This window comes from Cryptomeria japonica, chromosome 11 (genome assembly GCF_030272615.1).
Source record: "Cryptomeria japonica chromosome 11, Sugi_1.0, whole genome shotgun sequence".
Taxonomy (NCBI): Eukaryota; Viridiplantae; Streptophyta; class Pinopsida; order Cupressales; family Cupressaceae; genus Cryptomeria; species Cryptomeria japonica.
In genome coordinates, this window is record NC_081415.1 from 15,591,654 (window position 1) to 15,616,439 (window position 24,786).

General features: G+C 35.6%; 1 protein-coding gene across 2 annotated transcripts; it reads left to right on the plus strand.

Moving 5' to 3' along the window:
• The first annotated feature begins 1,057 nt into the window (after nt 1–1,057).
• Nucleotides 1,058–24,786, plus strand: LOC131049491 (eukaryotic translation initiation factor 3 subunit I). 2 transcript variants are annotated; one of them, XM_057983547.1, is made up of 9 exons: nt 1,058–1,214; nt 1,324–1,511; nt 11,297–11,512; nt 16,027–16,154; nt 19,022–19,141; nt 19,232–19,321; nt 19,464–19,550; nt 23,807–23,886; nt 24,430–24,786. In XM_057983547.1, the coding sequence occupies exons 2-9, from the start codon at nt 1,328–1,330 to the stop codon at nt 24,503–24,505; spliced, it is 981 nt and encodes a 326-aa protein (XP_057839530.1). In that variant the 5' UTR covers nt 1,058–1,214; nt 1,324–1,327; the 3' UTR covers nt 24,506–24,786. The 2 variants fall into 2 exon arrangements, with proteins under 2 accessions (XP_057839530.1, XP_057839531.1); XM_057983548.1 differs by having other exon boundaries at nt 1,073–1,223.

Sequence of the window (24,786 nt, forward strand, 5' to 3'; positions counted from 1 at the left end):
GTTAATTATTTCTATACAATTGATGTACCCAAAACCATATACTATGTGCATGTGATCGTCATCAAGGTCACAAAAAAAAAAGTGTCCAATGCTCCTATTGAAATCAAATTAAAAGATAAAACTCATAGATCTCAACATAGTTCAACTTGAATCCATTAAAACATGTTGATCCAAACCTCCACTAGATACAAAAAAAACTAAGACATTATGAAAATACTTTTCACGAAAAAAAATTTAAATTCAAAACACTAGAAAACCTACAACTCCAAGACAGCCTCTAGTCAAGGACTAAAGACTAAAAAACAAATCTTTGTACATGCTCAAAGTGTGCATGCAAATTTGAATGTCTTCATCTGAGCAACCTTTGATAAACCACAAATTTTGCTTAAATGTAAAACTTGCCAAAACCATACATGCTAAAGGTATTAATGCAAATATGAATCTATTAACACATCCACATCACTCAAATATTACAACCAAAGATTCACTATCTAAATTATAGAATATTATAAATTTGCATCTACCAGATGGAAACAATATTAATCTACAACATACAAGTAAACACATCCAAAAAACTAAGGGGTTGTCTAAGAGCTCCAAGCTACCAAACAACCAACTCTAACAATGTAAGGATGAACTTCGAAGAAACTAACATGATCCACGATCCTATCATGATCAAGCAAAGTATGTTCCATTGATCCTCTTCACCTCCATCTTTATAGTCCTAACCATAGCTAAAATGTCCAACAACTAAGAACAAATGTCTGATTCCTAATTATGAAGCTCAAATGTGTTATGTTTATCCTCTATAACTCCATCTTAGAATGCTAATCATAGCTAAAAAGTCCAACAACTCACTTCTAGCACCACAATAATGAAACTCAAAATTTTGTCTAGTCGTCCATGTAGGTTAAGCTACATTCATTTAGATTACGTTGATCTTCAACAATTCTCTTTAAATTAATCTCTTGACGCCCTTTACATAATTTTTTTAAATTAAAATATAGATATTGCTATTTTTTAATTTTTTTAAAAAATTATTATTATTATTATATGAAAATGAAAATGAAAATGAAAAGAAGAAAATTAGTGTGTAAAAAAAAAGTAGGTATTGCAGGATGAAATTTTTGTTCATTCCGCATTGAAACAGAGAACGCCCTGGTAACTACAACAAACGCGTTTCGCCCTTCACAACCCTCGCCGGCGAGTTTCTGGTAAGAGAGGTGGTAAAATCTCTGTGTTTTTTTCTTAGTTATACCGTTTTGTTGACACCAAGGGTTTATAATTCTCGCAAATTTTTTTTTTCTCTTCTCTTTTGAACAGACAGATGAGGCCGATTTTATTGAAGGGGCACGAGAGGCCTCTAACGTTTCTCAAATACAATAGAGACGGGGATTTGCTAATCTCGTGCGCTAAGGATCACACGCCAACTGTTTGGTATGCTCACAATGGCGAACGGCTTGGGACGTATCAGGGCCATAACGGCGCAGTTTGGTGCTGCGATGTCTCAAGTAAGCCTTTTCCCTCCTTGTTTACCCCATTTCTATTTCTAGGGTTTCTGTTTTCTAGTGAGCTTTCGAAACGATTATTTTAGAATTAAAAAAACTTGAAATGGAAGAATGTAACCTGGCTTCCTGATCCATTATCAGGATGAGCGATTGATTTGCTAAGAATGCATGCCTACATATGTAGCCAACTAAGCACAAATACATTAGCGTCTGGGGTTTATGTTTCAGTGTTATGTTTTTTTCGAAAAAATATAGCTGTAGGGTTACGGACACTATATTTGAACAAAAAACAAAAAAGTGAAAATATCAGCTCCAATTGCTTGTCATAGTGATTGGTCAATATTCCACGGTAGGGTTCCAAACGTAGATAAGTCTGCTATATGTATATGAGCTCCTGCGGTTTGGTTTCACTTACATTTTTTGGAGGGAAAGGATAGCTTGATTCTGGAATCTTGCGTCCCCTGATGTTACGCTTGTTGAGTTAGGGTGCTAAAGGTAATTCGAGAATGATGGACGACTTCTTCATCAACTTGGGCCAAGAAGCCTATGCAAACTAATCAAGATACAAAGCCCACTCTCAAGATCGAACAGCAGGTTAAGGGAGCACTATCGGGTGTCAGACTCAAAATTCATGTCAACCAAATCAAGCCACTGTCACAGCCACCATTATGTTGTAAAACACTGCTTATTACCAAATAAATTGAATTATGTGGTTTAGTCATGTAAGAACATGGATGAAGAAAATATTCAAAAAGAAAGCTCAATATTTTTAAAAGTATCATCTTCACTGAGGTCTTAATCTCATTATTTTTAATCAGAATTCACAAATTGTTTCATATTGAAAATTTTAGTACAGACTGTTGCCATGATGTTATATATTTCAACCACAGTAACACACAAAATACCTCACTCTTCCCTCTTGCTTTCATTTATTCTCAGGCATTGCAGTCACGCAGAACAAAATAGTTGTCTTATATGCAGGCTCAATTAGAAGGGGAAGCCGAGGATGCAGAAGATTATTATTTGTTAACAAAAACAAAATCGGTCAAGAGCATTAAGCATGGATCGGTGTAATTCAAAATATATATTATATATATCAAATTATTAATCCAAGCAAAAATTCAATCTCAGCTTCCATCAACTAACACCAGAAAATTTTCACTCCAGATTCTATATTTTTTGTGACTTTCCTGCTCGTGGCCATGCTACTGCTATTCTAAGCAAGACAAGAACAGAGAAAATATCAGTCAGAAAATTTGGATGGTCTCATACCCTTAACAATTAACACCTTGCATTAGTGAATTTCTATGTTCAAAATGCAAGAGAGGACACGGGTAATTGATTGACAGGACAACCATGTCTATCCTTCACCTCCCCACCATATCACTTTTGCTCACAGATAATCTCACAAGTATCATCTCTGAACTAACAAGAATCATCTTTGAATCATCAAGAGTACACTTCTCTATCAATTCCACTCTGATTCTTCATAATTTAGAATAGATATTCACAGAAATCAGAAACTAAAGATCAAAACCGTTACTCTTTTCACCCAACTAAGCCATCTGGTCTCAGCCAAGAGAACAAAATTATCCTCAATATCTTTCCATTGGTTTCAAGTATCGGAGTCCAAAAGGAGTATGATATTGCAGACTGAGTGGTCAGCCTGCACGGATCAGCAAATTACATCAGCTAATCCATTGGAATTGTATGTACCATATAAGTTGACTGTTTTATTGTTAAACAGTTACATCAAAACCACTTAGTTTGCATTTTTCATCATTCATTCCATTATTTCAAACATCTCAACCTCTTCCCTGATCCATCACCTGAAGGGACTGGTCTCAATTTTTTCAGTAGTTAGTTTCTTTTGGATTCAAGCTACTATCTTCTTCTTTCCCTGCTTCAGGGAGCAGATGCCGTCCATGATAAAGTAAGTATGATAGCTACTTAAATCCTCAGAGCACAATTGTTCTCTCAATGTTAGAGTGTTCCTCATATAAAAGGAAATGAACTTGAAGAATTGGAAAGCATATTGGAGCAGTTCAATCTTTGAACCATGCCAAATGCATTTTGCATATCCACAATCTGGCCAAGGACCAAGCAACACCCCCTTAAGCTACCCTCTACATTTGCTTCAACAAAATGTGCATATAAGGTTTTTGGATTTCACCATTTATATAGGCAGAAAAGGATGTGTGGAGGTGAGCAGTATCGAGCTTTTCTTTTTTAGACTGCCTGTCCCTCATTTGAGGAGCTTGAACTAGTGGTAAACTTGCTTCATGGTTGAGGTTTTTCCTCACTGCAGAGGAGGTTCATGCTACTGCGAGGATACATTTAGGCCTAAAACAAACCTTTTTTTCCTTCTAATAGAGCCAGAAGAGATCTACTGCAAGGGGAGAAGGAGGTGTGTGAAGTATTAAACCAGAAGCCCTGAGAAAGAGGAGTCGCCAACTCTTTGATGAAGAACCTGTTAGTTTTTAGTGATCAGATTGAATGTAAATAACTGAAACTGAAAATGCAACACATAACAGTACAAAACAACACAAGAACAACACAGCTGTACCCTAGCAAAACCTCCCTCTTGGAGGAAAAACCCAGCAACAAGATTCAGATCAGATTATATTAAGGATAGCCAAGTACAAATTCGCCCACTTAGGGCATGAACAAACTGACTTATCTGAATCTTGAATTCAGATCGAATTTGACTTGTCCTTCAATCTGATGATAATCACCACCCTTGACTGGATTCACACAGCTAGAATGAATTCACTATTCTCTGAGGTGAGTTCGCTGACCCCAGAGTATAATGGCAGGCCCTCAATGTATATTCGCTGTGTCTTGAATTGCTTGCAGATCAGATCGCTAGATTGGATGAATGCTTAAGTTTGTTTTGAATGGATTACATCGCCTTGTTTATATAGGAGATGCAAGTAACTTATTTGCCTTAGTCGGCTATAATAAACATGGCGCCAAAATACAATAAATTCGAATTCTGTTTACAAGTTACATGAATATGTTTTGACCTATCATGTCATCACAAGTTACATGTTGCCTTAGCACGTTACACCCAAATAGGACCAGTCTCATATTATAATCGCTTTAAGTTATTAAATTTTAATTGCCACTAGGCAACATTAAAGTTTAATCAAGTATAATCCGAACTGGCTATTTATTTTCAACAGAACCTACTCAGAGAGGGTGGGAAAGTTAATTTTTCAGACCATGGTAAGCAGATTCTATGCTCAGAAAATTAAACCCTAAACACTAAAATTGCTGATTGTGAATACCAGAATCTGCAAACACATCAAAACTGAAACATGAACACAAAATACACAATATTGAACAGTCAAACCTGCATCTATTATCTCATTAAATATTAAAATAAAACACTGCACTATTGCAAAACTGGAATTAATAAATCACTCACACCCCTGCATTTCTTTTTTAGATGAAGGTAGCTAGATGTTAATTTTATACTTTCAGATTAATGTAAAACTTAGAATTCAGAATTTAGCTTCTAATTAATTTGTTTGTTGTTGAATTTAGAGATTGCTAGATTTAAGCATAGCATAGAAATAAACAAATAAGAACAAAAACACAATTACCCTGGGAAAACCTCCTAGGAGGAAAAACCCATCCAGAAAAGATCCTCAGATCTGATTATGGATTATATTCATATAACAGTTACAACACTTATCTCAGGTCCTTGAAGATGTCTGAAGTGTTTGCTGTTAGAGCTGATGGAATCAACTACAGGTCTGCACTTTCATGAACATCAGGTCTGCTTCTTAAACACACCAACCAGCACTCATACTCAAGCCCTAGATCTGCACTCTTGATGTGTCTTAGGCAAAGAAACGAAACTCGGACTCGGCTCGGACTCGGCAAGGACAAATCGGACTCGGACTCGGGACTCGGCGTCAGACTCGGCTCCAGACTCGGCTGGACTCGGGAAAGTGAAAAACTCAAAAAATTTAGAGATTTTTTAAGATTTAAAACTTGTTTCATGCACCCTTTATTGAATAAGACACAATAACATCATCAAACTTGGCTCATTTCATTACATAATACATACACAAGTATACATCTATGATCTATCACATAAGCATAAACGCAAATTGTAGCTGAAGGAAATAACAAACATAGATATATAAATATTGTCAAATGTATACAATATTACAAAACTCATGGAATAAAAAATCCATGTCATCATATGATCATCATCAAATGTTCCATACAAATAACAAAGGTAAATACATCTACAAGCCTATGGCGCAGAGGAGTCTGCACCCTCCGGCCCCGACGTCGGCTCCGATGAAGGCCCCGCCCCCCTACGAAGGCGTCTAAGGTAGGTCATAGATGATTGGGCAGCCATAGCCGCTCCTCGTGACACCACGCCATGCTCACCAACATCAGGAACATCTGTGTCACTGTCACCATCTCTGTCACTATCACCATTTGCCTCTGAATCTCCTCTCTCTGCTCGTGCTCTCTGCTCCTCCTCTGCCATGGCTACAGCCTCAGCCTCTATATCTACCTGGTCGATCCAATCAGTGTCATCATCACTAAAGACAGCCACAGGATCTGTCTCAATGGCCCACTCTGCCTCAGGATCAACCTCATCTAGAATGATAGGAGAGATGTCAGCTAATGCATTCTTTCTCATTCTCAGGCGGAGGTTATAGTGAACAAAGATAAGATCATTCATCTTCTCCACGGATAATCTATTGCGCCTCTTGGAGTGTATGTGCTCAAACATACTCCAATTGCGCTCACAACCAGATGCACTGCATGGTTGGCTCAAGATGCAAATGGCCAACTTCTGAAGATTTGGTGTCATTGGGCCAAAAAAGTTCCACCAATTATCTGAGTTTGAAATGAGAAAAATAAATAAAATCAGTCTCTCATAAACTCATTTAACAATATACAATAAAACTAAAATTAAGCCTTACAATTTATTTTTACTTGGCATCATAGTTGTCCTACTTTCTTTGGCGATAGGACGAGAAAAGGTCTCCCCTTGTGCATTTGAGAACAACTGTAGCTCTCGCATAAGATCTGACTGAGTACAACCAACAGGTGCCATCTTCTCCATGACTGAGTATAGCCCATCAAGGACCTCCGCATCAGCCCTGAAAGTAGGGCTAAAATGGAATGCCGGATTCAAATAATAGGCTGCTGCATGGATGGGCCTATGAAGCTGATGATGCCATCTCTTATCAATGATCTGCCAAATGGGACCATACTTGCTCTCATCTCCTGCATAGATAGATTTGATGCCCTCTTTCGCCCTATCCATGCCCTCATATATGTAGCCCATTGCGGGCTTTTCTCCATCCGCAACTCGCAACAAAACCACCAAGGGCTTAACAAACTGTAAAATTGAAAATATTGTGTAATTTAAAACATGAGCAAATAAGAGAATATGATGAATAAGTTATAAAACAAAAAGTTAAATAAAAATTGTAGAATTTATAAAAAAATTACCTTCACTATCTCATCACAAGGGCTCCAAAAGCCTCGCTCATCAAAAATGCAGTCTGCCATATCTTTTCCTGCTGGGGTGGCAGCATAGGATGAGGAAGACCACTCCTCACCAACAATCATACGTCTCAAGGCCATCTTACAACGAAGCATGGACTGCAATGTGATGAAGTTTGTGGCAAATCTTGTGATTCCTGGACGAGCTAACTCCTTATGCTCTGTGTATTGTCTCATAAGAGCCAACACCCATGAATGATTATATACAAATTTGCACACATTTCTTGCCTTTTCTACACATGTCTTGACCCATGGAAGTTTTCCAATATCCTCTAACATGAGGTCAATGCAATGGGCGGCACATGGAGTCCAAACTATAGATGGGTGCCTCTCCATCAATAGTCTGCCTGCAACAACATAATTTGTTGCATTGTAATTAATGAGGTTACAAAATAGAAATTAATTTGCAAACAAAATTAGTTTGTAATCAAAAGTTTACCTGCAGCAACATAATTTGGTGCATTGTCAGTCACCACCTGTACCACGTTCTCTTCACCCACCTCATTAATCACCTCCTCTATCTGCTCACATAGGTAGGTGGCATTCTTGCAATGGGCGGAGGCATCAATAGGCTTGATGAAAACGGTGCCCCCTGAAATAAAAAAATAAAGCAAGATCAATGATCATTCAATAAATCATTAAATGAAAAATAAAAAATTAATGCCTAAATGAAACTAAAATTAATCAATCACCTGCGGAAGAAACAAGAAAATTAAGGAGAGTTCTATTTCTCCTGTCTGTCCAACCATCAGTCATGATGGTGCAACCTTTAGTGCTCCATATTTGGCGTTGATCACCCAATTCTTTCTTCACATCATTCACCAATTCAGTCAAAATGGGTCCGCTCAAATCAAACTCAGAAGGGGCTTTGAACCCCGCCCCACAAATGGTAAGGGCATCAACCATTTCTTGCCAATAAGGTGACCTGTCACAAATAATTTTAATGAGATAAGTATGTACTATGTATAATGAACTATATACAACAAAAATTAATACGAACAATCAAATTATAAAAATTAAAACAATCAAACATAAAACATTTACCTGGCTATGAAGAATGGAATACTGCCATAGATCCAAAATCTGCCAACTGCCATTTTAGCAGCATCATGGACCTCCTTGTTCCAACCCATGCTCTCAAGTGACTGTTGGGACCCAGGAGTAGTGCGAGGTGCAAAAAAGGTATCCAACCTAGATTTACGAATCCTAGGTCCAATGCTAACATTCCCACTACCACTGCCAGTGCTAGGAACATGAGAAGGGGCAGAGGCACTGGCACTAGCACTGGCACTTATAGAAGCAGAACCAGAAGCATGAGTAGTAGCAAAATGAGTGGGACGATATGAAGGTAAGGAAGAAGGCCCTCCAACACAACCTAATTGTGTCCCTGTTCCTAAAGGTGCATGTCTCCCAATGACTGTGAGATCCTCTTTTTCTTTCCTTTTCCTTTCAATTTCTTCAACCATTACATAGCAATCACGTACGGCCTCAGTGACTGCTTTTGTGCATGGGTCGGCATCATGCCCACGCACACCAGCAATATGGTATTTCAATCTATATATGCCTCCATGGAATATTGTTTTGCAAAATATACACTTTGTTTGCCCTTTTCTTTGCCCTGGAAAATCCTCATGATATTTCCAAGCAGGGTCCTTTCTAATGGGAGGTCTAGAAGAGGACATTGTATGATTGTTTTGTGAAACTTGAGGCAAATAAGAATGTGAAGGTTGCTGCAATAAAACATTACAAATGCAAAAATAAATTAAGACATTCATTCTATGTTGTGCATTCATAATTTCATTCTCATTGAACATTTTTTTCAAAAAAGCTAAAGTAGGGTAACTAGGGTTTGCAATTTTATTTTTTTTAAATTGTAGGGTTTGTCAAACCCTACTTTAAAAAAAATAAAATTACAAACCCTGGGCATACATAGTAACATAGAAAAGATTTTGGAATAAAATGTAAAACTTTCAAAAAAAAAAGAATAGAAAAATGAATTTTTGCATATAAGAAACAAAAAAATCTCAAAAAAACAATGTTACCAACTTACCTCTTAGAACTCTTGAAGAAAATTGAAGAAATTGAAGAAATCTTCCTTGCTGGTTTTTCTTCAATGCACCCTTGTTATTCTTTTTATCTCACTTTACTCCTCCTATTTTTGCAAATGAATGAAATGAAAGTCACTTTTAGGTATAAAACACAAATAACACAAAAAAAAAGAGTCAAAAAAACCATTTAAATTTTTTTTTTTTTTAACTTATCCTTCACATCGCCGCCGGCCGAGTCCCAGGCACGGGACTCGGCCAAACTCGCCAAACTCGCCAAACTCGGCGAGTCTGGCGAGTCTGGCGCCTGGACTCGGCCGAGTCCGAGTCCGAGTCCCCAGGACTCGGCGAGGGTGACTCGCACTCGGACTCACCGAGTCCAGGCGAGTTTAGGCGATTTTCGTTTCTCTCTTAGGGCTGCACTGATTCTGGAACAGCTCAGCCTTCTTTATGACAGCAAGAATTTGATGTTTGCTTCTTCAATTGGCAGGGATTATTCGTATAAGTTCCTTCACCAACTTTCGCATTAATCAGATTGTATACTTCACATCATTAGGCATGTGTGAACTTCGCATCATTAGCAGATATGTATTTCGGTTGAAGGATGTATATTGATTGTTTTGAATGTGGTGAATATGTCTTATATATATGTGATGCAAAATCCTTTTTATGTCGGCCTAATATAAATAAATAACTTTTAATTTATTTGAATCTCTTTAATCCGAAATGCCTTGATAGATAGGGTCGGCCCTATTTAAGCGAGTACGTTATTATGCATGTAGTGTGGGGTTTAAGGAGTGCCGTGGTATAGGGCCTTACACGTTAAGGAAGGGGCTGGACCCTTGGGCGGATTCCAATGTTGCCCAAGGCAATTGGAATCTGCCATTCCCTAATTACAAATCAACACTAGATACTGGTAGTGCACTCTACCTTGCATTGAATTAAACTGTATATAAACTGAAAATTTCTTAACCTTTGTACTTTAGCTGAAAATAAAACTGCAGCTACAGATGGGGCTGGCCAAATTTTAAAAACCAAACTGCTAAAAACTTAAAAGCATAATAGTAAAAACTGCCAAAAAAAGAGAGCAAAGTCTAAACTTAGAGTAATAAATCTGGAATGCACCCTCTCATATATAACTGAAAAATCTGAAAAGCATTCTAATTCTCTTAATGTATTTATTTTTCCCCATGGTACATAAATTACATAAATAAAAAAAATTTAAATATTATTTAAAATTTTAAAACAAAAAAGTCAGCTACTCACTGATGCAAAGAATCACACTACACAAGTTTCATTCACAAAACAAAAAATTACAAAAGGTTAAAATTTGGCTATGCTATCCAGTAGTCAAACTGGCTCCCTTTTGATTAAAATGGAATCGGCTGACTTAATCCGCTCCGCTTTTGTCAGGTTCTACATGCAAGCTGAACCCTGAACTTTTCCTCACAGGTCTATCTTGCCATCTTTCCACCAGTTTTGCTGTGGGTATTGCCAAAACAGGTCTAGGTTCATTGTTCTCCCAGGTACATCTGGGACAAATCCATAGGCAAATGTGCAAACCCTGGCTGCACCTCTGCCCTCACCAGACCAGGTTCTGGATCTAATAAGTTACAGCAGCAAATCAGTAACATAGATTAAGATGTTTATATGGGCGAGGGTTTGTCAATCATCCATCATTCTTCTTATAAATTTTGTGGAGTCTGGGGATTCCAAATTTGTCTTTTTTGATCCAAAAGTTCATATTTAGAAACCTATCTGGACTGCAATTCTGTAGTCCAATCAAGCAGGGAGTATGCAAGAAAATGTTTTGTTCTTCTTATCTATTAGTCTTCGAATGTCAATTTCTGACCTAATTGGAGAGGCTTTGCATATAGCAATGGCTGTCTTGCTTTGCGAAGAATTTTGCTTCATGGGTTTGGGTTATGGAAATTCAACATGGATCAGAGGCACTCTATAGTTTGTATGCCATGTTAACTCTCAATCTATATTACCTGTTCTTGGTGATAGGATTCAAAGAAGGCAACAAGCCTTAAAAAATTAAAATCCAAGTGACCAAGTTTACGCAATATTTACATCACATTAGTAATAGTTTTTCTATTATAATTTTATTTACATTAGGTGAAATCATAAATAATTTCTCAGAGCACATTGTGTACATATTTTTGAATTTTTAACTCATGTGGGTTTGTAATGCAGGGGATTCTACATGTTTAATAACTGGTAGTGCAGATCAGACTGTCAAGTTATGGAAAGTGGAGAATGGAACACAGTTATTTTCTTTCAAATTTGATTCCCCGGCTAGATCTGTGGACTTCTCAGAAGGAGACAAGCTTGCTTTGATCACCACTGATCCATTCATGGAGTTGAGATCAGCCATTCATGTAAAGCGGATTGAGAAGGATCTGTCAAGGCGTAAGTGAATAAATTCGTTCCTGGTTCTTGAGATTGCTGATGCATGATATAGAGAATATTTGTTGCAGTCTGTAAACAAACATGTCGCAGTTTTTATACATAGTAATCAAATAATTATTTTTTTCTTAGATTACTTACCAAATGGATGAACTCTGATCAGAAAAATGATGAGCTACAACAAATTGAGGAAGATGTGTTTGTGATCCTTTATTATATCTTGTTTTCAAAGCATCCAATGAATCACCTATCTTTTTCCTTTAGTTTGTGCTCCTCTATTATGTCTGTGTTTTTTAAGCATCCAATGAATTGCCTATCTTTTTTCTATAGTTTATGCTCCTCTAATATAACCTTGTATTTTAAGTATTTTGAAAATCATTTACAATTAAATCTGAATGATATAGTTTTATTTTCTTTATCTAAAATTTAAGACAAAAACAGAAGTTAAAGTAGTTGAGCTTATACAAGCATAAATCAGGAAAATCACAAAATGGCAATTTATAAAGCAATTTTTTTGAGGATTTACCTGTGATTTTGGGTATAATTTTTATATGCAATTTTCACATTTTTTTGTTTTTCTTCCTCTAGTTGTGGTGGGAAAATTATTTTGACTTTTTGCAGGGTGCAGTCATGGCATAATTCTATTTTGTCTATACCCTAGGGTTTGCAGCAATAGTTTTTTAATCAGATTGCCACTGCATGAGTAAACAATTTTTTTTATTTGAAGATTGCTGCAACTTGTGTTTGTTTGTTGTTGTGACTTGTTGGTAGACTTTTGTTATTATAAATTTGGTTGCTATACAATTCTCCTTGTGAAATACCTTTATTCATGTCTTCAGTCATCGAGGGAAAAGCTAACAGTCAGAAAAAATACCAGTTTTCAAGCTATGCCAGTCAGAAAAAATACCAGTTTTCAAGTTATGCCTTTGGGGCTAACTGTGTTTTCAAAGAACGGCTGTATATCTCATTTGGTCTCTGAACATATAAAATTAGAAAATTTCTTTAAACTTATAACATACATGCTTATTTTAACAATTTTGTGCTTCTTATTTTACCTAGTTAACTTGAACAATCTCTAAGATGAACATTATCTACTCAATAAAAAATGTATTTTGGTCTCCTAATTTGTGAGTAATAGGGTGAAAGCTAATTGCTTAAAGCTTTTGTTGAATTTCGAGGGACACAAAAGATTGAAATTACTAAATTTTATTTCATATTGGAAATTTTCATACAGCTCTGTTGCCTAAGAAAAGTGTTGAAATAGTGGTTTCCCACTGACAATTTACTCTGAAACATAAGTTCAAAACGTGTTGTACTTGTGAAAAATGGGTCTACTTATTGGTTCACTGAAGTGTGGATTTATGGCAAGAAAAAGGATATATTAATTTGCATCAGAAGCCAATTATGACTAGCTATGCATTGTCAGAGCCTGTAAATTATTATTATTAAATTGGGTGTAGAAATGAAGTGTGAAGACTTTTGTCAAGCATTTGATCATGTCATTCCCATTGGCTGATGACTATATTAGATTTTATCAAGCACACATTATTTAAAATTTTCCACATCTCTCTGCAAGAATATCTTTTAGGGAAGACAGGTTTAGGGTTTAGGGTTTTATATAGACTCTTAGCTCTTCATCCTAGATTTATCATCATTTAACTTTTTTTGTTTTATTGGAGGGTTGACTGAAATATACTTGCTAGAGATTTTTACTAATTACAAATAAGAATGATGGCCAATTCAAGAGATAATTTATTTCAAGAACATTTTGCAAGTTACAGGCAGTTCAATATGATATTTATTGACATTCAACAATGGCTTTTCCAATTCCAAATCCATTAACACATGCTACAGCCAGAATCATTAATAATTTTAAGCGACTAATTCATTACAAGTGTTGAACATAAGCATACCAATTATCGCTCCAAATATCATGCCACAAAACCTCATGATGAATAAATGCAGAGAAGGGCTGTTCACAAACGATTTGTTTATTGCAACTTAGTAAGGAAAATAAATAAGGATTCAAATCCTTATAGGGCTGGGCCCTTCTTCTTGATGTAACATGGAGACTCAGCTGGGTCCTATTCTCATGTATAGTGGAAGACTTAAGCATAGGGCTTCACTTATTGTAAAAAAGTGTTATAGGGCCGACCCTATCCCATGTAGCGTGTGACCCTTAAATAGGGCAGAACAATTAAGGTAACGTGTGAAGGTTAAATATAAAATATGGGCGCCAAAATATGGGGCCGACCCCAAAGGAAAACTTGCATGTTAGAACTCATATATAACAAAGTCATTTGCCATTCAATACACACACAAACAGCGAAAAAGGATATCTGCTTTAAAGGAGCGAAAGTTGTTACTGAACTTGGCGAATCTGTTCAAGGAGGTTATAGTGAATTTGTTTAAGATCATAGCGAATATTGTTGCTATTGATAGCAAGTTCTTCAAGGTGCAGATCTGATACAGACCCAAAGCAAATATATTCACTTGAAAGGGCAGACTTATTCCCTGTGGAAGTAAGAACCTAGTGCAAACCTGTTCATGATAAAGAAGCAGATCAGATTTATGCAAGTGTGCAGAATACAGATCTCAGATCTGAGTTGCAGTTAAGTACACATTGTTACCTTTTGGAATTGAATGCTTAATCAGACCTGTGGGTCTTTATTGCTGGGTTTTTCCTCTTAGGAGGTTTTCCCAGGGTATTTGGGTGTCATGTTTCATTATTGTTCATCTTTATGTTTATGCCTAATTCTGAAAGTCACTAAACTAAACAGCAAATCAATTAAGATTCAGTTTCTGAGTTTTCCATTAAATCTGAAAGTCTATTTCAACATACCAATTATTGCTCCAAATATCATGCCACAAAACCTTGTCATGAGCTCATGATGAATAAATGCAGAGAAGGGCTGTTCACAAACGATTTGCTGATGCTGATGATGATCTGCCACTGCTGTTGATGTCTGAACAGTGAATGTGAACCCTTTTCTTGAGTGCTGTAAAGCCTTCTAACTGGCTGCGATACCATACAAACTGATATTGTTGCCTTCCAATTGCCAAATGAACACCTTCAGCCCTAGCAATAAAGCTTTGAACAGACTTAATGTATCCAAAATGAATTAGAGTGCTGTTGCAGACCTGGGGCTACATCCAGAGCTACTTGGACAGGGTTTCCGTCCTGTTCCTTGACCTCAAATTGCAAATGAAGAAATTCAATATAATGAATCATATCAATGAATACCTTGATGCATCGAACTCCTTTATATAATAACTCTAGCAATGCCAAAAAGCCATCGATGCCTCTAGAAGCCTCATCATTGGTGACTTAGCAATATATCCTAGGTTTATATTAATATTTAAATAGCCCCCCATGAAGATATCGCCTAGAATAATAATGTTGTACTTAAAAGTGGCCCCTTTATTGATCTTAATGAATAATTAAATATATTGCACTTAAACTTTAGCTTTTTGTGCTGATATTTAATTATTCACTCATTCCCTTATTATTCATTTAATTTTCTAGCCTCAGGGAATGGGGAAAGGCTAGAAATTTCTTCTCCACATAACCATCACTCGGAAGGGGACATTACATTGACCCAATGCTAACCTTCCACCTGCCTAGAAATTTGCTTTTATCTACTTCAGAACATATTTTGTTTTCATTTTTCTCCTGTTCATAAGCCTTCCCATGTACATCAGCCGGATGTATCATGTATGTGTATCAGTGCATGCGAGTGAGAGTGAGTTTACATTTCTTGTGAAATGGACCTAATGTTAACTGTTGTGGCCTATCAATTCTGGGTTTGCTACTTATTGAATCCAAAAACAGTGTCTTGAATCTAGTTTCAGTCTATGTGATTTAGACCATTTGCAAAGATGCTTGGTGATACTATCTAAATATCTGGATAATAAGCTAATCTGTTTGAAACAAGAGCAGGCTCTCTTTGTGTGATCTGTAGTAGTGTAACTTGCTGATATATGAGACTAAATAAGATGTGTGACATTGAGCACTACACGTTCCTTCCCATATTGTTGCTGCAAGGTGAAACCTTTAAATACTTATTGTACATAAATCTAAATACGCGTTGTAACACAAATATCCAAATTTCCTTTGTGACACAGATCTGATTCCTTTTAAAATTTTCCAATTCTGTGAAACAAGGAAGAGAATTGGAGTTAAACTGTACCAGTTCTAGATAATATGTTTCATACAAACATTGCTAAAAAGATAATAACTCGTAAGATGTTGAAGTTATATACATGAAAGAGTATGCATATACTCGATCTCTCTATAAGTATATGGCAATTGGTAATTGCATTGCGAAATTCCTGATGAAGTTAGTTCAACACAGAAACTAGGAAAAATATATTTGAGCCTGCGTTGTGCTATGATTGATTTAATTGTCTTCTATTTTGTGTATTCTTGGTTGTTCTCTCTTTCTTCTAAAAGTAGGTGTTGCAAATGTTTATGGTCTGTATGTCTCACAATTATACTGCCATGTTCTATAATGCAGAGGATTCTGAATCCGTACTCACGATACCTGGGTCTAAAGGTAGGATTAACAGAGCTGTTTGGGGCCCCCTAAACAGGACAATAATCAGTGCTGGAGAAGATGCTGTTGTACGTCTTTGGGATTCAGAGGTGTGTGATGGATATTCACTGTTAATTCTTGTTTCTGAATTTTGAAATAGTATATAATAATATATTATGTTTAAATTCTTCTTTTATATTTTTAGGTTTTGTAATAATAAATCACCGTGATAGTAAATCATAGTAATAGACTAATAGTATTAGAAACCCCATCTCTAATACAGGATAGATTGACTTGGTGTCCCTAGGAATCTTTTGAGTGACATCTTCAACCATAGAACACTGTGATTATTCAGATATTTTCCATGTTCTAGGACATCTTTATGTCCATTCTAGGCAGCATTGCGGGAAAAAAATTGCTTTACATGTTTTGGGAAATAGGATGCAAATACTGCACATGGCATGGGAACTGTGATGTTTATTTTGCATTTGAGTTTCCTCCACGTTCCTTAGTTTGAAAATGCTCTCTTTTCTGAATCCTAATAATTCTGGATGTATGTGTATGTTAAAGTGGCTGGAATTGAAATCTCATTTAACCTTTGATTCTATAAATGATGCTCTTAGTAGAGAGGCGCTTGAAAGGATTATTTCCGAAGAATGTTTATAGTGTTGACTGTTAATGAAGATAAAATAGTCAAAGATGCTTATGATTGGCTGAAAGTCTAGCCATTAAGTATCAACAGTTATTAAAATTTGCCTCGCCTACAAGAAATAACTCATAAATACCACAAATTTGCATGTGATTATGAGAGACCTTGTTTTCACTGAGAAAATTTTAGAGATGTGTTTTCCAGATTGGTTTTACCCAATATGAATATGTTTTCTTGCATTGTCTCTTTGCATATTCTCCATTTAAGTCAATTAGTTGTGGCCCATGCTTTTAATCTTCTAAAAGTATCTATTACATGAAATCACCGAATAGATCCCATGGCAACCTGATGCACAAGGTGCTGCAAGGTGGTTATGATTCTTCTGGATTTGCAAGGTTAAATTCTAGATGTCACATTTATATTGGGAAAACAGTGAAATGGTTGATTTCGCCTACAAACTTAAGAATGTTGAGTTGTGAAGTGTATTCAGTGTGATAGCTTCTTTAGTTTCATCTTTTAAAAGTAACTTTTTTTATCTTTGGTTTAATTGGTGTGATGTTTTCTTTGTCAATAAATGTCTGTACTGAGCAGGAGGATAATTTTTCTGTTATACAATTTTTTTTTCTTTAGAAAATATAGAATTTATATATTGGATAAAATATGTACAAAAATATCGTCAGTTGCTAATAAGTGGGATCCAATGAATCTTGCAATCCAAAAACCATAAGGAGATGCTCTGATACAACCCTAGCTAAATGTCTCCTTACCTTGAACAGGCACTCAGCACAAGGCTACCGGTACTACTATCAGTTGAACAGTACAACTACAAATCAAAAAGACCAAAAATTCTGCAATTGAGCTATATGCAGTACAACAAATAGTTACATCGATAGAACCAGAGGTATGATTTCCCTTATTACAAAAACTTTTAACACAGGGTCACCGCCATGGATTTCGTATCATGACAACAGTTCTGAGTTAAGCAAAGATGCCTTAGTTTCCATGCCTGTTATGGCTATGGGTAGCATAAAAGTAGAGTTTGTGAGAGTGCTCTATATCCAACCAAAAGGCTATAGAGGATGGCATTACAATGGTTCCTGTGATATACCCCGAGAGAAGCTAATACCACAGCTAAACATAGACAGAGCAATGACTAGACTCATAGGTGACAGGAGGGAGGTTGTGACTCCTGCAGGCACACTCATGCCTGCCTTGCCATCCACAGTGGCATCTCAAACATTGTGGAAACTATTGCTTGTCTATTTCCATTTCCATGAGAGCTGCACTGCTGTGCTACTGCTGCCTTATGCACGATGTGTACTGATTTCATTATCAATACATGAATGCATATATTCATGAAGCTGGTTTTGATTTCATCTTAGAGTGTAATTACTAACTCACAAGCTGTCATTTGTCTGCTACAGTACAAGTCTTGTTGGATCCATTTACACATTTTCTTGTGCAGAGTCTTGTGAATATCAATTGGGCATTATATGGTATATGTGTTTGGAGCATGTTCAGTTTTTAAGATTTTTAACCTTGATCTTGTAATTGTGTTATTTTAAAATATGAATCACCCTCTTGAAATCGAGTATGACTTTTTTGTGTGGTATACATGATACGTGACTTTGTTAGTGCATTTATAGTATCGTACTATTTATCCAGCAGATAAAGAATCTCAAATGACTATGGTAAGTGGTTAATCTGAATCTTGCACTTAAATATTTGATTTTAGGATATTCTGTTTTTTTTATTCTCTCCTTCAGATCTTTGGCATGAATGTATTATTTTCTTGTGCTTTTGAATTATCTATGAAGCCCCTTTCAGAATATCACTTTGCTCAATAATTTTTTTCTATAATGAAATTAATTGATGTCCACTATGGGTTTATAGAAAATGGGTTTATGGATTACCCATTTTAGAAGATGGTCCTGTTTTAGAAAAGAGTTCGATTTAAATTTCTCAGCAACTCTAGATATCAGTCTTTTGCTAGCAGTAACAGTTTTCAGTCTTAGACAACCAAATGTCAGGTTTTAGGCACAACATCTATTTCAAATTTCCAAGAGATCTTGATTTCAGATTTTGCGTTTCCTTTCAGATTCCTGCACTAATATGGTTTCAGAACTTATTTTTAAGTTTTATAAGCTGCGTCATGTTTTGGCTGGGTATCATAACATGCTATTACTATGATTTTTTTTTTTCCTCTGAAATTTAATGTCAATACAGAAAACAACACAGTGATAATGGATATGTTTAACTTTTTAGATTACTGGAGGATTGATTGTATTTGTAATTTGTTTCTTATTCTGTTTCTGGGATTGGCCGCAGACAGGAAAGCTGCTCAAGGAAAGTGATCCGGAAAAGGGCCATCAAAAGGGTATAACTTCTTTGGCCAAGTCTGCAGATGGTTCTTTCTTCCTCACAGGAGCTTCAGATAAATCAGCAAAGGTACTGTTTCTTAAAAGTTAAAATGTATAAAACTGTAAATTTACTATTAGTTGCTGGACTTATGTTTTTTCTTTACCTGGTGAATATTAGCTATGGGACATCAGAACCTTAACACTTATAAAGACATATGTGACTGAGCGCCCTGTAAATGCAGTTGCCATTTCTCCTATTTTTGATCATGTAAGTACCCTTCATTTGACAACATTTCTGAAATTATGTATTATTGAATTTTGCCACTATAGTTTATGTTTCCTGTTTAAGTTAGCATATATTCATAGCAACAATGATTATCATCTCTAATCTGCAAAATTAATTATGACAGGTTGTAATTGGTGGAGGTCAAAGTGCATCTGATGTCACCACCACAGATAGACGTGCAGGAAAATTTGAAGCAAAATTCTTTCATATGGTATGATGATATATGTTTTGTGTTTAGAAGCAACTATTATTATCTTTTTATAGTTTTGAGGCCGTAGTTTTACTGTTATTTTATAATATTCATTTATGATAACAAATTATTTATTGTTAGAAAACATTGTTTTAAAGGCTTTTGATTTTGTATATCTTTACAGTAGTTCTTTTGCTTGACATTGTGGTGATACCAATTTCTTGATTCTTCGCTAATCTTTTGGATTGGGCCTAAATGGTTAGAGTTAATTTCTTGAAAGTAATTTCGCTGGACCATTTATTGATTGCTGCTTAATATCTCTTTATTATGAACAAAAGTATGATAAAATTGGCATCTAAATATTTGCATTGTCCTAATCCGGGTGCTAAAATTTTGTTTCAAAATTAAGTATGATTTCTTTCAAATGCCAGTGCTTCTAGATATATCCACACAAATGTTAAGAATTTACTAGCTGAGGTCTCATGTAGGCATGAATTTCCTGAGAAAGCTTCTAATTATCTTCAATGCTAAAGAGAATCTTGATTGGAAAGCTTAATTTATAATGGAGTGGATGTGATGTCATGGATGATATTCTTGAAACCATTGTTGCGCTAATGGTTACCCCACAACCAGTCTACTAGTTCTAGGAACTGTTAAGCTGTCTTGTTTATTTGAAATGTCCACTACAAAATAACACTAAAAAGCAAAGTCACAGGGTTTGCCAAATTTCATCTATGAAATTCCAAATTCAGTGAACTTCAAAGAAATCCTAAAAATCTGTTCTCATTTGCCCTAATATTTGTACAAATAAGGCTTACCATTTTTAATATTTGGATTTTAATTTTAGGTCCACTGCTGCTGAATCAGAATGATTGAATTGGGGGTTTTCTCTGTTATCTGCTTGCTATTCATTGTCTCTTGCCATCCTGTCAGCAACAGGCATGGACAATACTATGAATGAACTCAATGGAAGAGGCTTAGTGATTGCGGTTGTTTGATATCTCAGAATGAACGAGAGTTGCTGTGCTGAGTTTATATCCAAGTCTACTAGGAGGTTAGTATGAATTGGGATAGGGCTTGCACAAGCAAAGCAATGAGTTCAAGGAATTGACCTTGCAACTATAATTGTTGATCGCATCCTTTTTTATGTTTATTTTTTAAAAATAAATTTTAAAATCTTTATATTTTTTTAATTATTTTTAATTTCAACATATTAAAATTTAATATTTTAAAATGTTTAAACGAGATTTTTAATTATAATATATTTATTATTTATATAATAATATTTAAATAATGGGGTTCATCCTGTAGTGTGATGGTTAAGTGGTTGCATTGTTAATGGTGAAATCAATGTTAAAATCCCCACTTGGCTCACACGGTGTTCATGCCGTTTATGGCCTATCAATGTGAACGTGTTGCTGGTGGCAGGATAAATAAGGTGGGTGTGTAGGAGGAGGAAGAAGTGGAGTGGAATGAGCAAAGCATTAATGCCAAAGGTGGACCTGTAGGAGGAGGACATGGTGGTGGTGGAGGAGAGACAAGAGGAGAAATGGATGGCCAGGTGTTAATGCCCAGGTGAAGGAGGATGGCTGAATGTTAATGTCCGGGATGAGGCCCCCTGTTTGTGGCCGCACATGGAGCTAGGGCCAGGCCAGGCTAAAAATCCCAGTGCTTTCACCAATCAAAAAAAATAATATTTAAAATGTTTTCTTAAACATATTTCTATTATAATGTTTTAAATTTATTATAATGTATTCAAACTTAACTTGATATTGCTTTATTTTTATGGATTTATGACTTATATTTTTTAAATTTTTTCTGCTTGCCAAATTTCATCTGAATTTTATCATTGCCAAGAACAAACATTAACTTGAAGCTTGTGGCATAGCTTAAGAGTGTAGATACAGACTACTTAATAACTCTAACTATTGTATATCTAATATTTTAACATACAATCCCTAATAAGTTCTCTGCTTTGGTGGGCATTAACTTCAGTAAGACCATAAGTATGAGACACACAGTGTATTAATATGACAATTACATAAGCCAATTCTTGTTCTATTTTCCCATTCTTTTGCAATCCCTATGCTCATATGGTATATCTATTTTAATGCACATTCATTCACATGTTGAGAATTTACAGAGAAAAATCTGGTATGGATGTGAAACTACAGAGGGATTTTGTATCAGGACAGCTTGTATTCTTCATGGTTCAAAACATGCTTGCATGGACTGTTCAGAATTGAATAAAATGCCAAGCTTATTTCTGAAGAACCTCTAGTCTAAATTTCATAATTTGTAATATAAAGCACACAATAACATTTAAAGGATAAGATGCAGACGTAGACTTCTTGAGTGGCTTCAGATATTGATGCGTACTCTATTTTAATGCTGAAGAATTTAACCCAAAATGTGAAATCTACTTTATGGGGGAGCACCTATTTCAATCTTTCTATGGTGCTAGGATGTTTCCATCGGCACCACTAAAAGATATTAACCAGCTCTGGTAAATCAAAGTATTGTTTACCCAGAAAGCAACTTAGCTCTATAGGAGTTTGACTAGATGAGCTGCGATGTTTATGAGAAGAGGAACAAATCCATTGAATCTTAATGGCTTTCATGTTTTGGAGATCCAGTTTTTGGGCATAGAAGTTTTATAACAAATCACTGCTGCTCAACTTCATCAAGGGAATAGGAGAGAACTGGATGATTCAGGTGGTATTTGCAGCACCAGCGGCCTGTAGATTTGAGGATCAAGTAGAGGAACTGAGAATATGTTCTTTCAAAATTTGAGCTCTGAGAGGAAACATTTCAACATTGTGAAGAACCTATTGAACATTGTCAAGAACACATCCTTGGGGCACACTGACATTTTAAACTAAGGTACAAAGCTGGGGCAAAGACCTGGGTAGATTTTCCTGAATTGTAAACTCATGTGGGATCCGAGCTGAAGCATGTCTGCCATATAAGGTAACATCTTGAGTTGTTTTTCTTGAAGCATCAGCCTAAAAAATGAAGTATTCTTTTCATTATATTTTTTATCAGTGTACCCCAGGAATTTGTTCCCCAGAACGAGGATGTCCATTGCCCTGTAGGACAGGGATGAAACATTTCCTGCGCCCCAGGATGCCCCTGCAGAGCAGAGATGTACAAAGATTTAATATTTCTTTGGATTGTATATATATTGGCAGAAGATAATAAATTAAATAGGTTAATAATATATATTAAAGATTAGGTAATATTATAAATATATTTCAGCCAATGCTTCAACCCATTATAAATATATAGGTACGTTCTTCAATTTGTTAGTACCCATGATGTGAATGTGACAGACACATAAAAAGCAAATAATGTGTTGTTTTTAGGTCAATTACAATTGAAGTATTGCCCATTAATGGGGTACTGTGATAATGCAGTTAAAAATTGTGGCCATTTGTGGCATGCATAAATTTCCATCCATGGTATGGTACTATCTCTAAGACTGTCTCTTTTGAGTGGTTAGAGTTCATTTATGGTACTCCAATTTAACAATTCATGGCTGCTCAAGATTGCAGCACAAAGTCAACAAATCAATCCCTCTTCCAAGAAAGTCAATAACCTTTCTGCGTGTTCACGCACATATGGATAGATATAGATGCTATTAATGTGATTGGCAGTTTTAGTGAAATTCAACTGTTTCATACCCATTATATCTGGCCTATCAGTCCAGCTTTTCAAGGTCAGTGTGCTGGGAAAGCATGGCTATTGACTGGAAAATAAGGCTGCAGTGTGTTTGAAAGCTCTTTGTTTCCATGTGAGACTTGGGAATATGCTCAGAAGAAAAGACAACAGAAGGCAGCTATGAACAAAGGAATGTTTTTTGAGAAATTTCTGAAGTTGCTCTGTTTGAATAATGAAGAAAAGACTCTAAATCATGGACGGCTATACCAATGCTGTGGGAATGTCAAATATATTTAGTACAAGTTTAGCAGCCTCTTAATTCCTTGCATTTGTCCTAAAATGCCTAAATACTGTAATGCTTTCTGGCCTTCTAGAAGGATAATTTTTTATTCTGCAAAGGGAAGGCCTTTGTATCACCAAGATGAAAATTAGAATTTGTAATGATCATGCCTTCCTGCTACAGCTTTTTACAGAATCATTTATATTTGTGTAATAAAATCTGATATCTTGCATGTGTTATGCTTAAAGGGTATTGTCCTTTTTTTGTTTTTGTGCTATCGTATATTTTTCACACTGCCATACAAATAAATACACATTGATATTCTCTCTCTCTGCAGATTCTTGAAGAAGAAATTGGTGGTGTTAAGGGACACTTTGGACCTATAAATGCGTTGGCCTTTAATCCTGATGGAAGAAGGTTTCTACCGTTTTCCCTACTCTCCTTTTCTCTGATAAGTTTGAGTGACATATTTTTTTAGATGAAAGTTCCATTGATTTGATATAGGTAACTTAGTACTGGATTTGCTCATTATAAAGTTCAATTAACTTGTCACCATATTGAAAATATCTTTCCTTGTTTTTAATTGTATTTTAGTAAGTGGACAAGTTATTGGGTGCATGTTCCTGTCCTTTGTCATCTATCTTCTACCATGTATGTGTTTTGTTAAAATCAGATACTTCCAATTCTTCTTCTTGTTTATGTTTTTAGTGTAATAGATAATATACTTTTAGAAAATGAACATAATATTTCCTCTAGAACTTGGTTCACCCGTTTGCTGCTAAAACTATTCTGTTATTTTACAAGATACCATAATATTCCCTTCAGAACTTGATTCACTGCTTTCTACTCCAACTATTTTGTTATTTTACTTTATACATAGCTTTCTTGATAAAAGCTAATTTTTAAAATCTGGTTTTTATAGTAACTGATTTAAAGTCTATATTTTGATAAATATTGCAGTTTTGCAAGTGGTGGAGAGGACGGTTATGTAAGATTGCATCATTTTGATCCTGATTACTTTCACATCAAGATGTAATTTGGTTTTAAAAAATTTCTTATTAAAGTTAGTCGCAGTGAAAGCTAAGCAAATGTAATTTGTAGTCCGGAATTATAGATTTTTTAGCGAGGCTATCAAATTTTGCAATGAAAACACTTGGGTTATTCAACTCATTATTGTAAGTACACTTCAACTGTACCGGAGTCCTCACCAGTAACGTCAATATGCAATTAGTGTTTTGAGTTCTAGGTGAAATTACCTTTATGCTAAATGCTCCAGTTTAAGTGGTTATCTTTATTTATAAAGGATGATTTATTTTA

Excerpts from the sequence above, each read along its gene's own strand:
- LOC131049491 (XM_057983547.1), top strand. The coding sequence starts at position 1,328 with ATGAGGCCGATTTTATTGAAGGGGCACGAGAGGCCTCTAACGTTTCTC. Across the intron at positions 19,322-19,463 it reads TTTCTCCTATTTTTGATCAT|GTTGTAATTGGTGGAGGTCA; the intron begins GTAAGTACCCTT and ends TAATTATGACAG. Across the intron at positions 23,887-24,429 it reads TTTAATCCTGATGGAAGAAG|TTTTGCAAGTGGTGGAGAGG; the intron begins GTTTCTACCGTT and ends TAAATATTGCAG.